Here is a 21,283-nt window from a genome sequence, read left to right as displayed (position 1 = left end):
AAATACAACCTAATTCACTCAGTAGATCATGGATTAAGTCAAGATGAATACAATTTGGAAAGGATTTTCTGAGGAAGTTGGAGATTTTTTACCCACTGGAGGCTAAACTTTGTATTTAATGCCTTTTTAAGTTAAACACAAAAAAAAAAAAAGCAGTCAGTCATTGCAGGTAATAAAGAAAGCGTCTGTTACTTTAGACATGCCTCTGTATCAATTATGGGTTCATTATTGAGAATAAGACAGACTACATAGCGGTAAATAGTTGCGGTCATTCAATTATTTTCTAACGTGTACTTTGGGAGCAAACTTCTATATTTATCATTTCTGCTCACGGGAAGAAGCAGGAATGCACACAGGGAAGAGAGACCCACGACAGTTTGAAAGGTAGGCACAGGACATATTCTGAAGAGTTTTTATAGATTTAATCTCTTGTGGCAGAGTTTATGTGAGCCAGGGATTTTCCAAGCAGAGTGCACGTGTAGCAAAAGAATTATTTTTATCATAAAATACATTTCAGAAATGATGCTGGATTGTCAAACAAGTGTTAGCTAAGGGGACCTGCTCCTGAGCACCTCTAAATCATGACATTTTGTTTTCTTGTAATACTTTTAGGAGCAGGTATTAAAAAAACTTAACTTCCTCATGTAAAATGCAGGCGCAAATAAATAATTCTATATGTGATAAACCAGTTATAAATGTTTGGTATCCGTTATTACCTGTTTCCACCCAAGTGCCTACAGTATTTTGCATGTGGCCTTCAGGAGCTTGTTTGTGAAAATGTGGCCCTTTTCTTTGTATGAGTGAGAATTTTTACTTCACATTCCTGATGAGGAGAAAGGGAGGGTGATGAGAAATAAATTGTAGACTGACAAAACCTTTTGGTAAGCTTTTCATATGCCTTAATAACAGGAATTATTTCCCATCACACTTAAGAACCATGTGCCTCTACAATTTTGAGGATAGATTTTTTTTCTGGCCAATAGACTCCTTGGGTTTTGCTCAGAGAGCCTGTGAATTGCCATGACGTTCTTGTTGCCATATCACAAGCTGTACATTTAAAGGAGGAGAACAGCAGGGACATATTTAGGGCTAATGGTGACATGTCCAGTTGTCCATCCCTGTTTGCTCTGTCTGCTTAATGAATGAACTTTATCCAGCTTCTGATAAAGAGTAGAATAGCTTCAAGGACTTGTTCCCTAGTTATATCTGGACAGGTACGTGCATATAAAGGCAGGAGTCTCTTAGCACGTAAGATTCCAGCCAGTAGGACCAGAAGCAACCAAAGCAGGGACTGCTGCACTGGGGGAGGAGGGGCAAAATGGAGTCCAGCTGCTGCCAACTGTCCCCCAGCAAGCCCTGGACTCAGTTCTGTGTAGGGGAGACCCTTCCACTCTGTGGGCACAAGTAACCAGATGGGATCATCCCATATCACCCCCACAATGTGGTTTGTGGGGAAAAGTGCAGGAAAGGAGACAGACAGACAGACAAGGACCAGAAGCAGCACAAGCAGGGACCTCTGGACATTCAGAGAACTTTCTACTATTTTGGCTGGACTTTTTCTGCCCTGTGCTGACTGTGGAGGAGGGGAAGGGCAAGGGTTGGACCAAACAGACAGACAATCTCTTTACCTCAGCTTCACTCCACATCTGCCCCTCTTTTCCCTTCCCTGTATCCCTCAGAACCTTATCTTCCCCCTTTTCTTTCCATTTAGCCAATCTCTACCTAACTAAACTCACTCCTCCAAAAATAATTGTGGAATTAACATGATGTTTGATACCACCCTTTCCCCTACCCAACATCTGTCTTGTCCATTTAGATTGTAAGCTCTATGGGACAGGAACCATTTGCTACTCCATGTCTGTACAGCGCCAAGCACAATGGGACCCTATTCTTGATTGGTCCTTACACATCAATCACACCAGTACATCCACTAATGTTATATGCCATCATGTGCCAGCAATGTCCCTCTGCAATGTACATTGGCCAAACTGGACTATCACTACGCAAAAGAATAAATGGACACAAATCAGACATAAAAAATAACATCCATAAACCAGTGGGAGAACACTTTAATCTCCCAAGGCACACTGTCACTGACCTGAAAGTCACTGTACTTCTCCAAAAAAAACCTCCAAAAACACACTTCAAAGAGAAACTGCTGAGTTAGAAATGATCTGCAAACTTGACGCATTCAAACTGGGTTTAAACAGAGATTTGGAATGGCTCTCTCATTACAAGAGGTAAATTGCTTTGCTCACCCATTGTCACCTCCTACTCAATGTCTGTCATTAGCCCTCAAGTACCCGGCTTTCATTCACCTCCTCCATTGTTCTCTATGCACTTGTATATCTATGTTTCCTATTTACTGTATCATTCTACCTTTGCATCTGACTAAGTGAGCTGAGTCCCACGAAAGCTTTTGCCTACAAAAATTAAATTTGTTAGTCTTTAAAGTGCCACAGAACTCTCATTGTTTTTGCTGTATACAGACTAACACGGCTACCCCTCCGGAACCATAATAAATGTGATTAATAACTAACATGTAGTACTGCACTGGACTTCAACATACTGCTGCTGTCTGAAAAATGACACTGAAAATGGCAGTATCTTACTATCCATCCTGTCTGACCTCTGTGTGTCTCAGTTAAATCTGCTGCTTGGATAACAAAAGAGAAAAAAGAGTTTTTCATCTAAAGAAACTGCTTTTTAGTTCCACCACTGCCAGGCATGCACACATACACTAAAGAGCAAAAGAGGTTTCACTTTGTTTTGCCAAGGTGAGAATGAGGGATTTCTCTTAGCAGCTTCAATGGTTTTGCCCATTGAGAGGATGCTTTCACCCATCTGGTCACATATCAAATAAACATATGACACACAAGACTGCTGGTAAGAGACTGAACTTTATTTCCCAGCCCAATTCACTTGACCCTAAATATGCGTGTCTTCTGGAAGAAGGTCTCACATCCATGGATCTGCATCTGGCACTTGGAAATTATTTTGAAACACACAAAATGGTGCAGGACAGAGACATAGGGATACAACATGGTGATAGTATCCTGAAATGAGTCTTGAGTGGATTCTGAAACCAATTAACATTTTACAATGCATCCAGCATTATGTTGTAAGAATAGATTCCTCAATGTGTGGCCAGCAAGGGTTACTACGCTCTCCACAAACTGTAGTCTGAAGGCCACGAAGAAAGGCATGCTGATATTGTAGACTAAGCAAGTGGGAACTTCAGAGCTCCCAGCTGCCTGACAAAGGAGAGCATATACGTTGGTTGTGCCCTACAGTTTATAAGAGGCAGATATAATCACCTTTTCAGTATGAGGCTCCAGATTTATTTTTGATCTGTAAATGCCCCTGTAGATATCTTACTCTGGCAGCAAAGTTTAACTGCACAGTGCATTTTCTTGTTTTATCTCCAAAGGGAAATATTTATCAAACACAACTCCAGGAGCATCAATAATTTGGAGTCTTTTCAGAATTTGCTTTTGAACAATGTGAAAATATCCATATTACCACCTGTGAGGTATACTGAGGATGGCACAGAAGACTGAAAAAGCTACTAGTCAAGCAAGAGAAATCAGGAATCCAGCAGGTTTGCCCTCCACTGGCCAGAGCCTGGAATCAGGATTCCACACTACTTCTGACCAATACTGAAGATTCTCCTTTAAGTCAAAAAGGTACAACAGGTCTTTTTTAATCTGAGAGTCCAGTTTTTAAGCCCTACAAGGAATGGATCCTTCACAACGTTTGTTGTCAAGATCACAGTGACAACAAATAATGCAACCTGAGAGTCTCAGAGCAGTCATGTGTATTACCAAAACAGCACTGGGCCCAGATGCAAGTCTTAGGGGAGCACCAGCTTTATTTACATTCTGACAAACAGTCACCAGCCAGCAAAACTCCACATGAAAAGAACACAGCAGTATTGTGCCAGACAAGCTGATCAGTTCCTCTGAAGGCTAACTTGAATACCATCATACACTGAATAAGCTGTGAGTGAGGGATCCAGCAGCAAGAGACCAATGGACTGCAACCAGAAATCAGTGATTTTTCTAATGTTCAATAGGATAGTCTCTCTGTATTATAGTTAGTGATGACAGACCAAGGAGGATACCTTCAGGAGAGGCAGCATGTTCTAGTGGATAAGTCTATGACCTGAGAGGCAAGAGATCTGAATTCAGTTCCCTGCTCTCCCACAGACTTCCTTTATGACCTTGGGCATGTCACTTGGAGAACTGAGGCACAGAGAGACTATCTGTAAAATGAGAATAATAATGCTACTTGTTCCTCCTATCCTTTTGTCTGTCTTGTCTAGTTTGACTGCAAGCTCTTTAGGGCAGCTAATGACTCTCACTGTGACCTTGTCTAGACTAGGATTTAAAGGTGTGATGTTACAATGTGTTTGCTAATATGTTTGAAAAGTTGCAGTGTAGACAAGGCTGTGTATCCTGTAATGTATGCTAAAATGGTCAAGTTAAAACCTAGGCACCCCTATCCCCAGCTAACTTTATCAGCTTAGCACATGTTAAAGGCAGTGTGCCTTGTCTATCCAAGACTTTTCAGATGTGTTAGTTAGAAAGTACTAGTCTAGTATTAGTAAAAGCCTGTGTGTGTGTGTGTACAGTGTCTAGCAGAGTGGAGCCTTGAATTTGGTCAGGACCTCTAGCCATTACTATACTACAAATAATCAGTCCATCTTTAAAACATTGCCTTTTGGACCATATCACCATGTTGTGTTCTGGTGTAGTGATATCTTGGCATTGCACCATCTTATTGCAACTCAGTGTCAAGATATCACAGTGTCACTTCAGCCCCAAATATGTTTCAAGATGTTTATTTTATACCTTGCAAGCCAAACTTGCAGGATGTGGAACGTTCATGGGGAAATCCGGACTGTCCATGAGAAAGGGGTGGTTGAAGCTAAGCTGATCTCTACCAGAAACTGTTCTTTGCTCTTCTTACTCAAGAGTTCTGTGAAGAAACACAATAGAGGCTAGACAGGAATAAACCCACACAAGAAGCACTTCAACAATTCTTAAAGATACAGACATAAAGATTGCCTTGTACTATGAGCAACTGTGTTAAAATGGATGTGCAAAAAGCTTTTTAGTAGTAACTTTCCGTTAGACATTCATGGGAGAAAAAGATTTTAGGAGCCAAGTCAATTTTATTAAACCGATGAAAAAGAACATCTCATCTGATTTAATTCATTGTTGCCTTTGGGATTTACTGCTGTTAGTTAAGTACCTGGATGATGTTAGCAGGGTTTGTTTTGTTACTTCCCAAATCACGTTAGGAATATATACAAAAAGGTAGCTGTGAATAAAAAAATCAGGGAAGGTTTTCTCTGTCTGGCATTTACTTTTGTCAGGCAGAGTTTACAGTCGTAGTGGTTATTAGGGCTCTTCATTCAGGTTCCAGAGGATGTCTAATAAGCCTGAATTTTTCATTGTTCAGGTAAAGCACATAATTATATGTGTGTATGTATTTCATGGGCACTTTTAGCATATGGGTGATGGGGTTGACATAATGTGAGATCTGGAGCGCAATTTTTAAAAGCGACTAAGTCCCATTGACTTTCAATAAGAGTAAGGCTCCTAAATCACTTTTGGAAATGGGACTTGGCTCCTGAGTCATTAAGCATTTTTGAAAATTTTATCCTCGTCTTATCATAGCTCTACCATCCAGGAACCAAAATGCTAGGAAAAGACTATATCTAGCATTAGTCTAACTCTATAAATGGCTCCCCTTCAGCACTTGCATGAAAGAAATATTAAAGAATACCCCTCCCCCCAAAGTCCAATACAAAAAAACACACCTACTTGCACTAGAAATAACAGAACCCAGGCACACCCCTGCTGGTTACTTATGGATGGGAAAGCCACATACATGTTTCATATTCTGATCAGGGTATGCAACTCAACAGTCAAAGAATAAATTATTCTTACAACCTGTCTTTGTTCAAACATGTGACTCAGTCCTCTGTCTCTCTCACTCTTCATAACCTTCACTCTTTTATATATTGCAACCAAACAAACTAGTCCATTTTCTAGAAGTTTCCAAGTAATTAAACCCAATTAAAACCATTAAATCCTTTCTTTTAGTGACAACTTCATTGTTAACAGCTAACCGCAAGGAGGAGATTTAACTTGGAAACTCCTCGATTGTGTACTAATCCATCTTTCACCTCTGGCTGACACCTCCATCAGATAAACCCCACATAATAGGAGTCTGATGAATACTCTTAATTAATACTTTCTTCCTTGTAGAAAAGTAATTATTTGCTCATGGCATAAACAGGTATTTGGCAGGAGTTTAAAGTCTGATTGGTTTTAAATACTAGGGTTTGGAGTTTTTTTATTTAAGAAAAAAATCTGAATCCAAAATATGGGCTAAGAATTACCTTGTCCTAACATTCAGAATGTCAGGTTAATTGGCACATTGGTAAACAGAGGCAAACTCAGACAACAAGCTGCCTATCCATCTCAAAGTAGCCAGCTCTGCCCCTTTGCTAATGGCATGCAAGTCTGAACAATTTACCTGCAAGATGGAAGCTTGGAACTAGAAGAGTGATTTGGAACCAGAAACCGAAGGGAGAATGACTTGCACTTGAGAGATTGCCAGAGATAAATCTGCCTTCTCACTTCCTTTTACAATATCACCAAGAGCTATAAAGTAGGAGGTAACTGGTTCTGATGGGCCAGCCAGTTGGAGGGGTAGTAGCTGCAGGTGGTAACAAATACATGTGTTTTTAATGCATACTTTAAGGCAAGGTGGGTGAGGTAAAATCTTTTATTGAACCAACTTCTATTAGTAAGAGACAAGCTTTTGAGCTTACACAGAGCTTTTCACATCTGGAAAATGTACTCAGTATGTCACAGCTAAAAGGAGCAGATTGTTTAGCATAAGTAGTTAACACATATTTCAAGGGAGCATTCAAGGTGAAGTGGCCCGTTAACACCTCTCTGGTCATAGGAGGGAAAGGCAAAAAAAATGGCAGGGGAGGGGGAACAGGACAGGTTAGTTTAAGTAGGTTACAGATTATAATAAAACGTAAATCCAGTGTGTATTCATTCCATAATTTTTAGTAATTTTTAGTATCTAGCAAAATTATATGATTTTAACCTCTCAGGCTCCTCTTTTGAAGGTGTTGTGCCATTTTCCTTTGAGGATGAGGAATGAGGTCAGATATGGAGTGATCACTTTGTGAAAAGCATTCACCCACAGGTGATATGGTGTTTTTCATCTTTTGTCATTTTCCCTGTGAGAGTTCATTCGAGTGCATAGTGTAGGACCCATGTTTTCTCCTCCTTTCGGGATCAGTTGTTGCGGAAAGCCGGGGTCCTGTTCTTGAAGGGGATCGTGGGTTACACTTCACCCACCTTGTCTAATATCCTGGAACCAACACGACTGCATACTTTAAGGCAAGTTTATACGGTTGTTAAAAATCAGGGGCAGTGTTTCTGGATTGAGGAGGCCAAGAGGCTTTCCTGATATCAACCAACTGAATTTCACACAGAGCCTGTAATTATAAAACCTAGCCTTCAGACACCTATTATAGCGGTATTCCCTTGTAAACATGCTTTGTGCTGACTAAATATTTGATAGAGTGAGTTGAGAATTTTTTTAAACATTTTTTCTTTGGAAAATGCCGTTTAGTTGAAAGCAAAGTAGTTTGCAGGGAAGGAGACGTTTCAGTGAATTGTTCAGTTTTTCATGTTAAAATGACTGTTTCAGTTTGTTAATTTATTGTTTAAAAAAAAGGTTAAAATCAAAATGAAGTTTTGATTAATACTATCTGAGTTTCTTTTTGGATTTTCTGTTCACACAAATTTGAGATTTTGACTTTTCCTCCTTTTTAGGGTTGGAGAAATAAATTGTCTTAAATTCTCATGTAATGGGAAAACCATTACCTGCCACAGTCTAATATTCAGTTCAAATCATGAAAATTCCACAGGCAAAAAACCAACAATTGAATTTATGTTGCCAGAAACTACTTTTTAAAAAATTATCAACACGTTGATAATATTATCTGTAGTGATATTAATTCATAAACAATAAAGCTTTGAGACCAGAAATTAAATAGAAAAGGAAGAGGAAATTAAAATAAAAAGCTCCTCTGGAGAGGTCCTGCTAATCTAAAATGCAGTTACTTCAAGATGTGATTTTAATTTGGAGAGTTCTGAACCTGTGCTAGCCCTGGAACTGGTCTCCTCCAGTATGGCTGCTCTTATAACAAGGGAACAAAATATCATTCTCCCAGAGCAATGGAGCCAGATCCTAAGAGATTGTGGATGCCTTTAGTCCCAATAGAAATAGCAAGTACAAGACATCTCAGAGCATCAAGCATCTGACTTGAACTGTGCAATACCCTGTAATCCTGAAGCACATCACAAGCAGACAGTTTTAATGTCACTGACCAGTTCAAATACTATCAGTCCAAACTGTTGGAGAGAAAATTGTCTTTCCATTTTTGTGAGCCCACCTTGCTCATGGAGAAGGAGTTGAAGATTTTCCTACCCATTGAGGAATATACTGAAGCAGTGTTTGACAGCAGGAGTGTGTAATTAACCTCCCTATTCTTTACAAGCTAGTGCTCAGGTGTGCCCAGCCCCAGGCAGGAGTGCAAGGTGGAGCAAGGGTGCAAGGAGCTTTCCTTTTGCATAATATGGGCACAGTTAAAGTCCTTGTATTGCACTCCCCTGTGTACAAGGAACTGTTCCAAACTGATGCTGCTTTATGCATTATGCTAGCTTTTTCAGTCCCATAGGAAGGAGCAGGTGTTACATCCTCTCCAATAGTGGCACAGCAACTGACCTCCCTAAGGGCTCCTGGATGTATTATCTCTATGTGACAACTGAGCCCCAAATGTAATTGAGTGAGGCTGTTTAATTTTACCACATAAGGAATCTCCAGCAACTGTGCATGGCAGAGGTGAAGTTACATATTTAGGGATGGATTGTGATGTCCTAGGTTTTATTTACAAGGGGCTTATTTCTTGTTTTCTATCCCTACTTCTCATTGTTCTTCTTTGCTAAAGCATAACCAGTAGATTAGTAAGAAGGAAGGACCTCACTCTTCTAATGTTACTAAACAAACACTCAGGGCTTGTATTTCCACTTTAATTCATTTTTAACGGAAGAGCTAGTTGATGGAAGGAGATTCATTTTCTAGGCGTCTGAGGGTCCAGTCTCCCCACTGGGTTCCTGTGCAAAGTGAAAGTATCACTTAGAGCTGGGCCCTTTGTGTTAGTTGTTCTCAGTACACAAGAGCATGACACACTGGGAAAATAACAGATCCTTGAGGGTTACAGGGCTCAGTGTTCCAGGGTATTAGGGCAACTTTGCACTGCTCTGCTAATACAAAGCTGCTCTAAAGCTGACTGAGCCAACTACTACAGCATCCCCCTACCACCTACGGGGATCCTCAGGTAGCACAGAACCACTATTGTAGCTTCTGTGATACGTGCTCTCCCAAAACTCAGGGCTCCCTTATGCCTGGCCAATCACTGGCTGCTGGAACAGTTCTTTAGGCTTAGTGACAGACAATATAAAAGAGACCAGCCTGCAGGCCTGGGATTGAGTCCAGTGCCCAGCCTGCCCTGGTAGGAAGGGAGTGGAAAGAGAAAGCTGGCTGTGGAGCAGTCTCCATATGACAATTACTATGGGGCTCTCAGCTCTGTCTTTGTGTCTCAAATCCTATATTGACATCAGCTCCAAACTATTACATAGACTCACACAGATCTCTTAAACTATTGTATCTGAACACCGATTTTGTGTCCCTATTACCCTAGACATATCTGCTTGATACGCAGCTGACAGTGCTTCTAAGTTGTTCAGAGTGATCATTCAGAAGCTCAGCGCCTCCTAGAGAAGAGGACAGAGTCTGTCCTGTCCTCAGATATTGAATGGCCTTATTTCTGGGTGAATTCAAATTCATGCATCTACGTGTAAAAACAGTACCTCTTATAATGGAGCCTCAGCTTTGGCTAGTGCTTCTGGACACAAATACATATAATAAATAATACTGGGAATGCTGCTTTTCCTGTTTAACTTTATCAGGCTGTTTAAGACTTGGAAAAGAATCCCACTGTGGAGGAAGTGTCCATACTGAGCTATGAATTAGTGCCAAATTATTTCCCCAAATGACTTCCCCATTTTTCTGTTTTTATTTTCATTCCATCACACACACCATCTCAAGAGAAGGATTTTTTTCTCATCTGCAGTTTAATCTACATATTGTTTTGGTTTAAGAAAAAGTACCTTCAAACACTGCACTGCACCAAACATTTCCCACTCCACTTTGGCTATTGATGCTAATAAAACTGCAGACAGACCCAAAGAAAAGAAGCAAATGAAATATACTGACCAATGAGAGATTCTTAAAAAGAGGTTTAAAAGGCAATGGCCCTTATAAATAGAAGAAATAATTGCTTCATTCAAACAAAAAATTGATTCCTTCCTAGCAACATCTTTCTTCCAAAACAGCTCCCTTGATGTAACTTTGAGGGATTGTGGGTCGTGAATCCTCAGATGCAGCCAACACCTGGCAACTTGCTGATACCAGCAGGGAGTGTGGGCTGGTGGATCCTAGCTCAGGGGAGACACTTCCCAGGAAACTCCTGATTGGAGGAGATATCCGGCTTCTCCAATTGGCTCAGACTTGCTATTTAAGCCAGAAGGAGGCAGAGGAAGTTGTCTAAGGACCTGCATGAATTCCTGCCTGGCCACTTCACTGGACCTTGCCTGACTCCTACCCTCTTCCTGGTTCCTGCCTTGTTCCAGATCCCTGGTTCTACGCACCCACACCCGGCTTCTGTCTCTGGCGCCTGACTCCTGCTCTGACCGTCAGATCTGACTGCCTACATGCCAGTCCATGACAATAACTTCACCTGGATAATAAACTGTAGTTCAGTGTTATTCACCTGCAGCTTTTATGATAGCCAAAATACATGCACAAAATATTAAGGCCTCCCAAGCACCAGTGTGCTTAAGAGAATGAATGTGCTCTAACTTGTGTCACTATGTAATGGCACCATGTACACTAATGATTTGCTCTGATTGCAGCCATTGGTGGTACCTATTTTCACTGATGTGAACACCTCGAGTAGGCAGATAATGCCCTTTTTAAGGCATGATTTGCCACAGTGCATCTTACCCAGTTTCAAGCAGAGGTAAATTTGCACCAGTGCAGATCACAACTTATAGTTGGTATGATGTTCCAGCTCTCCAACCCTGGCCTGTGAGTTCCCAGAGAGCAACCGCATCCTGGCCGCCACCTGATGTATGCTGAAAGCTAGTAGAAGTACAGCCTCAGCCAAGGTACCACTGATGGAAGTCATGATTGGAGGATTGCCTGGCTCCACCAATTGGTCCAACCATGCTATTTAAGACAGAAGGTGGCAGGGAAGTTGTCTGAGCAGCTAGATAATGATTGCCTGTTGCTGCTGTGTTGGACCATGCTGATGACTGCTTCCTGCATCTAATCCTGCTCCTTACCCTTAGTTCCCACGGTGCTCCTGATCCTTGTCTTTTTTCCAGTTCCTGCCTTTATGCCTCGCTTCTGACCATTTTTTACAAGTTCTGGCTCTTGCTTGACTCTTGGCTATGGCATTTAGTATCTGACCCCAGCTCTGATCCTCAGTTTTTGATTCCTGGTTCTGACTCTGGCTTTGGTAATCAGCAGTTGACTCTTTGGTGGTAATCCTCAACACTGTTCCCTGACCTGGATGCCTGCTGCGCCCATGAAATCTGACTCCTGCTCTGACCACTAGGCCAGACTACCTACATCCTGGTCCATAACAATAGGTTTGCCAGTCTATATTAGGATTTCCTGTGGAGGCAATTACTTCAGTGGTCGAAATCACCTGCATATGCATGCCTTTACTCTCACCCTTGATCCCCATATATAAATACTCTGAAAAATAAATTGTCACATTGACATGAAATAAACAAATACTTAGAAATGTCAGACATTTCAAGTGGGTGAATTTAGACTTATGACAACTTTTTGGATCAGGGGCTATCAAAGATAAGCTTTTGATTTTTACTTTCCACCGAAAAGGAGAAAGTGCTGTTCTCTCTAGGGCAGTTGTAAGCATGTTCAAACATGAGCAATAGAGCTTTTCTTTAGTTAGCACAGTGCCTATGAGTCATCCATAAGGCTGAAACCACAGCCATTGTCCTCTAATTAAAGAGAACTACACCAAGAATGCGTAATAATTAGGTTACTGTGTGATACGCCATCCGAGTCAACAGCATCTGCCACAAAGGTTGATTGAAACATACTCAGCCTCCAAACGTGCTCCCTGGTAGACCTCCTAAACTAATTCATTACTGATCTCACCATGCAATAACATGACTCCATAGAAAACTGCAGAAAATTAGGGCAAAGTCTACATATAAATCTGCACTGTCTTAGCAGGACTTATAACTTCAGTGGGAGAAAACCACCCACATACACTCAAGGCACACAAAGATGAGACATCCCTGACCTAATAAAGATGAATTACAAATGAAAGCCTCTTGTGGGAACTCTCCTTTTTCAAGCTCTCTGTTGCTATTTAACTTGATAAGGCAAAATCCATTTGAGCTAGGAGGGCGTTTACCAAATTAACAACCCCAGTAAACAAACAAGTTAGTTGTGCCTTAGAAATATTTAATGATTAAGAAAATAGTTTTCACGTGAATAACACTTAAGACTCTTCTACCTCATGTATTTCACACTGGGCTTGGACAAGCAAGCTAATTATTTCAGGATGAATGTCTGCATGTGAGAGTGTGTGACATGAACTGTATTTAATATTGTGAAGAGCTAGGTTGAGGTCTAGGTCACAGCAGATTCATACGGAGCAATGTGGAACGACAAATCACAAAAGAAGCTGTATCAGGTGCTCATTTGTCAGTTTTGAAGTAACAAACTAAGTACTTATCAGGAGTTATATGTTCCCAACAAGAGGAGAGCAGGTCTCATATAATGGCTGGTTTAAAATTAATTATACCATTATAAAATTAATTAATAATCAATGATTATTGATTTTATTTCATTTAATTTTATTCTCGTAACATTTACTGTTTTCCAGCTGGTAGAATGATGTGACCAGGAGGAATTTTATTTATACAGTGCTCAAAATGTATTTATTTATTTCACAGAAATAAAATAGACATGGTCCCTGCTCCTAGGAGTTTACAATGTAAGGGTTGATATGATGCATAAGAACGGCCATACTAATGATCCATCTAGCCCAGTATCCTGTCTTCTGACAGTGGCCAATGCCAGGTGCTTCAGAGGGAATGAATAGAACAGGTAATCCTCAAGTAATCCATCCCTTCAGCCATTCCCAGTCACTGGCAAACAGCAATGAATGAAAGCAACATAGTTGGGGAACTAGGAGGATGAAGGTTATAATAGTACCACAGGAGGCATAATTCTGTTTTAGTTGAACTCAGTGGAGGATTTGCCACTGGTTTCATCGGTGACAGAATCAGGGCCTGGGATATATGTAGGTTCACATGGACTTCTTGATAACTGTGCGTAATTTTCTGTAATTTGTATTGATATCAAATACATTTATTTTTAAAAGCTGGAGGCATTGTGACCTGTAGCTAGGGAACTTGAGCCTTTCCTTTGTAAAGCACTTTAAGATTTGTATATGAAATTGCTGTACAAGAGCTAAGCATTACTGTTAGTGGTACTACTGATATTTGAAGTTATCAGAAGAGTACAAATATCCTAGAGTTGGTCAAGCTGGAGTATATATAGCAGTGTTTGATGCATATCACTGTTTCTAACACAGCATAACAAGTCTTGTATGCACATTTTTTTTAATAGTTAGACTCGTACAGCCCATAGTTTAGATGCAGTTATACCAGTAGAAAAATTCTTCCTGTATGGGAATAACTATATCGGGAAGCACATTTATACTGATATAACTGTGTCTGCACTAGGGGGTTTATCTATACTGGGATAGTTAAAGCGGTACAACTGTTGTGTGTAGAAGAGACCTAACATCAACACTCAGTCTGTTCACCAGCTCCCCGCTGCAGTTGATGGGCATTTCAAGAATAGAACTAAAGGTATGTCTTCCCTTCAGAGTTAATCTTGGCTCTTGCCATGTTTTAGTCCTCACTTCCTTCTCCCTGTCCACACACACAACCCTTTTATCCAGGTTTGGAGGTGCTTTGACTTGGCTAGAGGTGTGAGTTAGAACCCAGGCTACACTTTAACTCAGACTAGACCCCATCCACTTTTGTAATGAGGGTGCAGGCTAAATCACTCAAGTGCAGAAAGTCCTCCAATGCCCTTCCCACAATTCCCCTGAAGGACAAACAAGTTCTCCTACAGCTGACTGGGAAGGATTCCTTTGAACATCTCAGCAAAGAATTGTGGGATATGCCCCCAGACACACATGGGTAAACATAGAAACAGTAAGGACACAGTAATGCAGGAATGGCTTTGCTGTGGGGATGCTCACCCTCTAGGCTAGCCTAGTCCAGGTGCCAATCACCCAAGTTAACTGTGCAGTGAAGACATTTTGTTGATTGAATAATGTGACTATGCCCTGCAGAGAAAAGAGTCTGACCTTATGGTTAAAGCAAAGGGCAGGAAGTCACAATTGCTGGGTTCTATTTGCAAACTCTCACTAATTGTTATTTGACCTTAGATAAGTCACATTTACAAGTAAAATGAGGAACAATACTGACCTCCTATGGGAACCTTGAAGCTTAAAGTTTGTAAAGCTTCGTGATGTCCTCATCTGAAATGTGCTAAGTACAGGTTGTTAATGTTTAAAGGGAGCTGCGTACATGACCATAGGACAAAGTGTGACCATATACAAGAGCAAAAAGAAGAGGGGAGAAACCTATGATAAATACATTTGGGAAGTAAATGACATTAATGGCTGCATGAGTAAGGCAGGTCCCAAATTCACTCCCAATAGCCAGAAATCGGGAAGAGGAAGATTAAAATCACTAAAGACAGCACTCATTTTTTCCTTCTAACAGGATACCACCACGTCTGTGCGGATAGGTCTTATGATGGAAGAAATGATCTTCAACCTTGCAGATACACATCTGTTCTTTAATGACCTGGAGGTATGTGACTACATATTTTATTTAACATCTTCCTATTTAATCACCTGAATCTGGTTTAGAAACCTTTCTTTTTCTGGCCCTAAACTTTCATTACTGACTCCATAGAAGTGGGCCTAAGATGGGTTTTTAGAAGCATACCTTGCTACATCTCTGACATCTTTACTCTGATAAGGTCTTTATTAAAAAAATAAATAAATAAAAGCAGAGTAACAGTGATGTCTATTGGTAGTTTTACTAAATGTAATAATGAGTACAACGTTGCTTCGTACTTCTGAAATGTACTATGTAATAATTTCATTAAACCAAATTAGCACAGATCCTATGGGGCAGGTTAACAATTAGTTCTAAGCCAGTACAGAAGCTGTTGAAATGGTCTCTGTTCCTCTGCACACACAAAAGGTAAAATGAAGAACTCCTGACTGTCAAAATCATGGCATGAATGGGAATGTGTGTGCATCTTTGCACTTAAGCCAGAAAATCTTCCCCAGCTGAAGAAATGCCAGCTCGGAAGATAATACATCAGGTAAAATATATCATCACTGATGTAAAACACTCCAATGGCCATTTAGAACATGTGCTGAAGCCCAGGAAAGGATAGCATATGCACTGCTAGGCAACTAGCTGTGGAATGTTGAGGTAAAGCTTTTTGAGCTTGTAACTAGCCAATCACAAGGAATGGGTCTAAATGAGTTACATAATAATTTTGTTCAGGGTTTTCTAATGCCAGACAAAATTTCCTTGAAAGGAATTAACTGGAATTCTTTTGAGGTGCTCTGGGCACAATACACTCAGGAACTTGCTTGAAGTACTCTAGGGTAAAATATATCAGTTCTGTGCCAGCATCCCATGGGCACAGACCTCTCCTTAGTCTGTTTATTCATTTGGAAAAGTAAGAATTTAGCTGTTCCTGCCTGAACCTGCCTGAAATGGGCCCCATCAGGGCTTCTGATTCCTTTGTCCATCACTTCTTAGCTGTATTGAATCCCTATGTGGGTCACAAGGAGTTAAAACTTTCCGAGAACTGCTCTCTTTAGAAATTGGGATTTCACTTCCTAAGAATTTTCATTTCCCTTTAAAGACAAATGGTCTGTAGCACCTGAACTGACATTTCCTTCCTCTGCCAGCTTTCCAAACAAGTGTTTGGTGATGGGGGTCCATAAAGTGTAAAGTGAAAATCTTTCATAGAGAAAAAGAGGGAGAAACTATTTAAGGCACTAAATAAATATTCAGCACATACCCAGCACATACACATCTGCCAGTGTCACAAAAGTGGGTAAATGGTGTTAACCCAATTTCAGATATGTGGAAACTGAGCCAGAGGGAAGCAATTTGTAAGCTGATGGAATGCCTCTTCCATCAACATAGCTGTTTGTACACAAAGGGGATTGTGTTGGCATAGCTACCTCGGTTAAGGGTGTGTTCTTTCACACCCATGACTGATGTAACTATGCCGATATAAAACTTTTCAGTGTAGACCAGCCCTAAGTAAAAACATTCCCTTGAATGCTGTTCTGTCACCATAAGTTTGTCCACACTAGTCACTGTGGGGTCCAGGTTAACTTCACAAAGAGTTAACTATTCCTATTATTGTTCTTGTCACTATACATAGTGATGCATAAACCTCAGAAAGGTCTGATTTGGTATGTTGAAGTGCACAAAAAAACTCCAGGTGCTTCCTTCTCCAAGCAGTCCAAGCCCACTAGAATAGCAAAACTGTACTGTTAAAAATCTTCAGCTTGATGCTTGGACTTAGGGGGGAATTTTATTTTACCTGAGTCAGTTTGGTGCAGCCTCAGCAAAGTTGTGTAAGTATCGGATACAGGGGTACTGGTGAAAAGAAATGATTTTACTAATTTCTATAGTGCCTGTCAGTCTGAGTGCTTTAATTCAGAAATTTTATACAAAAGAACAACAAAATAAAAAAGTGAATAAATGTGTCCTTTATCATGGCTTTGATGGACCTGAAAATGGGAGTGACTAGCAGTACCAGAGCCTTTAGCAGAGAAGATCTGACTGCAGGACATGAATCATTCAGAACCCAGTTCTGAGAACAGATACCCCCTAGCCAACCTTAACTACCCAAAAAGGATATGAGGTGAGAGACAGGCTTAACAACTGTATAATTGATCTTATACCACTTTGAAGATTATCACCAACAAATATTAGTACAGATGGTTGGAAAGCAATAGATGTTTTCCATAAAATTTTATTTTTTTTCCATAACATTTTTGCAAATTTTTTCCAGTGTTCCAAATGAAAACAACCTTTTCATTAAAAAAGAGAAATTTTCAAAATAAATGAAAACCTCACACAAAAATGTTCGCCTTGCCCTCCTTCCCCCATAAAGTAACACACAAATTTCAACCAGTTCTATTCAGTAGCCATATTGCTCCTGCATCTTAGTTTATCATCTAAGGACTTTCAGGCTAGAGTATTCACAGGATGATAGTTGAGGGTCGTATGGCACAAACAGTTGGGCTTTAAAGAAATACAAGTGAACAATATTTTATAAAAAAGACAGGCAGAAAAAAAAGCATAAAAACTGACTCAGTTTTAGATCTATTGAGATTACAGTATACAGCAGTGCCATCAAGTGGCATAATGGTGACCTGAGCAAGGGTAAATAAGCTAAATCTACAGTGTTACAATACTGAAACTGCCCATGGAGCTGCCCTCATGCATTCAGCATGTACAGAAGACAGGCAAAGTGAGACTTTGTATTAAGGAAGAAAAAACTTCAGGGAGCAGGTGAATGTGATGTCTGATACTGTTAAACCCCAGAGCAAGAGAATTGGTGTTCAGGCCAGTCATTTTAAGCATAGCTTTCTTCATTTCTGAAGAACTGAACAAGATCAGAGGAACTGAAAATAATCCCTTATTTGAGCCCACTGTAAGGCAAATGAATGAACTGAGTGAGCTTATTAGTGGCAGTGCAAAGATCACAGAGAGCATCTATTTATTTACATGAAGGCAACGGGACACCAATGCTTTTGAGTGCCCTATTTTCCCTGCAGTCAGCTGCAGGACTTGTATTTGCATGTTGTACTGGAACCACAGACACTATAAGGTCACAGAGAGATAATTCAAACTAGTATGCTGTACGTACTCGCCCCATTCTCTCACCTGGCAACTTGAGTTCATTAGAACAATGGTTCCCAGCTGTTGGTGCATGTACCTATAATAGCCTGTCAAGATTTTTTTGATGCCGGGTACATTCCCTGACTCCCATTTTTCTGTTGCATGATGGTCCCTTCCCTCTACAACCTTCCTTTCTAGCTTTAGGTGGAGCTAGCAGTTCAGGCTAAGTGCTGAGCCTCCAAAGTGCTGCTACTGTGCTCACCTTCCAAACAATTGCATACATTATAGGCCACTATAGCAGTTGAGTCTAGTTAGTCTCAGACATTCAGGCTTGGAGGCTGGAGTGCTCAATGCTCTGAAGGTTCTACCATCTGCAGCTGAACAGGAGATAGGCGGCAGCAGTAGCAAAGCAGGCCTCTGCCCAGTGGGTGGATGCCAGTACGTTGTTAGGGAAGGAAAGCCAAAAGCTGGGAGTAACCCCATTTGGCTTCAGGAGGTTGTTGACTGATTCATACAAGGTCTTTTTACCAGTTTACTGAGGGTTTCCCAGGAAGAATAGGAACTAATGTGTTAGACACTGGTTAGCATCCATTTTATGGGCTTCCCTCAAATGAAGGTGTTTGTTTGTGTGTTTTTGTTTTATTCATGTAGCTCAGTTACAACTCAGTACCCACACACGGTGTATGGAACACTTGTCTCTAACCTAGAGACATTAGAAAGGAAATGTTGCCTTCAAGATATAATTTTGCATTTCAATTATGGCATCCTTCCAGTTGGGTGATCACTTTAAAAGAGATGCCCAAAATTAGACGACTAAAATTGTTTGAATTAGATTGCCAGATCCTGTCTTTCTAAGTGTTCTCTAAAGCAGGATGCACACCTGTAGGGCTGTATAAATAACCACTTTATGATTCACACTCAACAGTACTGGAATGAGAATTGGGTGTGATTGTCATTTGCATACTCATTTCCATTATCAGCAGGTTTTCACTAATACTGATGCAAGGCACAATAGATGAATTTAAATTTTACTAGAACATTGGCTCTTTGTGGCAACTAATCCTTGTGACAGCATAAAATGAATCTTTTAAATGACAGTCAGTTGATATATTTGTATCCATCCTTGATAAGTTCTCAATTCATTGGTTACCAAGAAAGGAATATTAAGTAAGGTTTATTTAAAAATAAATAAAAAGGCAGAAAAGATTAGCTGGCAGTTTGACGGTTAAAGCAGCGGAAAGAGGATAACTAACCCCCGTGCTATTTATCATGTATTGTTTATAATTTTTGTGTTACAGTAGCACCTAGTGGCTCCAGGTGAGATCAAGGCCCATTTGTGTTAGGTACTATACAAACACTTCCCTGCCTTTGAAGAATTTACAATCTAAGTAGAAAAGGCAAACAGGAAGTAATTATTATCCCCATTTAACAGATGGGAAACTGTTTGTTATAAACTGCAGTTTTCAGGACTGCAGTGGAAGCTGAGAATGTTGGCTATAGGTGATAGCTTGTTACCTCTTAAAGCACTCCCAGAGGATGCATGCTGCAAGACAAACATTTGTGAAGCATTGCAGTGAGGCAGCAAGCTTTCCACAGCCCAGTTAGCAGTTGAGTAGATCGTCTGAAATCAGGTTAGGATGCACGGCTTCCTATCATAGCAAAATGCTTAATTCACAATTTGAATCAGGTGTCTGGGGCAGGACTTCTGCTCATACCGAAGCTAGTCTGCTCACAGAAGAGCATGACTGCTTGACTGATACGTAGTTGGTGACATTCTAAGTTAAACATTTTGACAAAGCTGGAGGGAACTGCAGTATTGTTCTGTTAGGGATATGCTGTCAACTTGTCTAAGGAAACACTAAGCAGTCTAATTTTTTTGTATGCTCTCCTATGAAAAAATGAAGAAAGCCAAGAGGATTTGACAGATTTTGGGGAGATATTACTACAAAAACAAACATGTCCATTTTTTTAATTAGCTGCAAACAGTTCAAGATTTAGTGATCTGGAGCCATAGAGCTTTCCACTGTTCCACTGTGGAGGAGCTGAATTCTTAGCACTTTGTCTGTGGAACTTGAACTTGCTGGCTGGGCTGAGCATGTGACACTGGTACAAAAACATTGACCTATCAGGAGACTGAGGGTCCCAAAGACAGAAATTCTCATCCTTTGAGAGAGACATTACCCAAAGGCTCTGCCAATAGGTAGTTTCAGAGCCTGATTTAATAGCTTCACCAACTGGACCCAGTATACAACTCTCTAAAGACCGCCAGGACACAACTGTTCTGTCTTTCTCTGCTCTTATTTTTGCCTGTGCCATGGACAAGCAGAACACGTGAACGTTGGCCAAGGCTCTGTCCCCTGCTTGCCTCACATCCAAGGGTAGCCTGTTAACCAGGGTCTTGTTGTTAACTAGTCCTTTTTATATTGGCAGTTTTCTGAAGGGCAGCAGGGAGGTCTGTGTCCTGGTTTCAGTCTATAACTTATTTGTGTCCGGGTGTGTACCCTGGTGCCACTGCTTTGACCTGAACATGTTCAGGAAAGAGCACCAGCAGTAGCATTCAAGCAGCCTACTTCAAGCCACCCTCACTTAGTTGGCAACTACTCAAATAAGCCAAATTACCTGTGAGATTGACAGACAGTCAGCCCCATGCATTGGCCTGAGTAAAGGGAGCTGCCAAAGTATCACCAGTCATCAGGACTAGTTGATGACAGGAGGAGCTTCAACCTAGAGCCTTCCTCTGATCACTGTTTGCCAACTGCCTCCTTGATACATGCAGTTATACAACTCACTGTAGATTAGCTAACTCTTTGTTTGAGTAATTTAAAAAGTGAGATTTATGTCTGTCTAATGCAGCAAGACTTAGTGTTGTGTGTGAACCATAACAGAGGATCCAGGATCTCAAGAGGGCCCTCCAAGGTGCAGAGTTTCCATTGTTAATGATGATACAAATGTCGCCTCAGTCTGGACCTGTTTTCAGTGCAACCCAGATGCAGTCACACAAGGCCCAGATTTTTAGAAGTGCATGTGCACAAATGCATGTGCACTTTTGCATGTTTAGCTTGCACGCTCAGATACTGTTGTTGCCAAAATGACTGGTTAGATGT

The 21,283-nt window shown here is 40.7% G+C and overlaps 1 protein-coding gene across 6 annotated transcripts in view; it reads left to right on the top strand.

Moving 5' to 3' along the window:
* Positions 1-21,283, top strand: part of EYA2 (EYA transcriptional coactivator and phosphatase 2) — a 153,889-nt gene that overhangs the window by 92,274 nt on the left and 40,332 nt on the right. For all 6 annotated transcript variants that reach the window (XM_067554329.1, XM_067554326.1, XM_067554330.1 and 3 more), the window contains one exon: positions 15,012-15,101. In XM_067554329.1, the coding sequence (XP_067410430.1) occupies positions 15,012-15,101 (90 nt within the window). The remainder of the gene's footprint in view (positions 1-15,011; positions 15,102-21,283) is intronic.

Source organism: Emydura macquarii, unplaced genomic scaffold (genome assembly GCF_026122565.2).
Source record: "Emydura macquarii macquarii isolate MOO-44397 ecotype Brisbane River unplaced genomic scaffold, CSIRO-AGI_Emac_v2 contig_1483, whole genome shotgun sequence".
Classification (NCBI taxonomy): Eukaryota; Metazoa; Chordata; order Testudines; family Chelidae; genus Emydura; species Emydura macquarii.
Note: the sequence above shows the minus strand (reverse complement) of the source record. Positions and strands in the feature narration are given on the sequence as shown.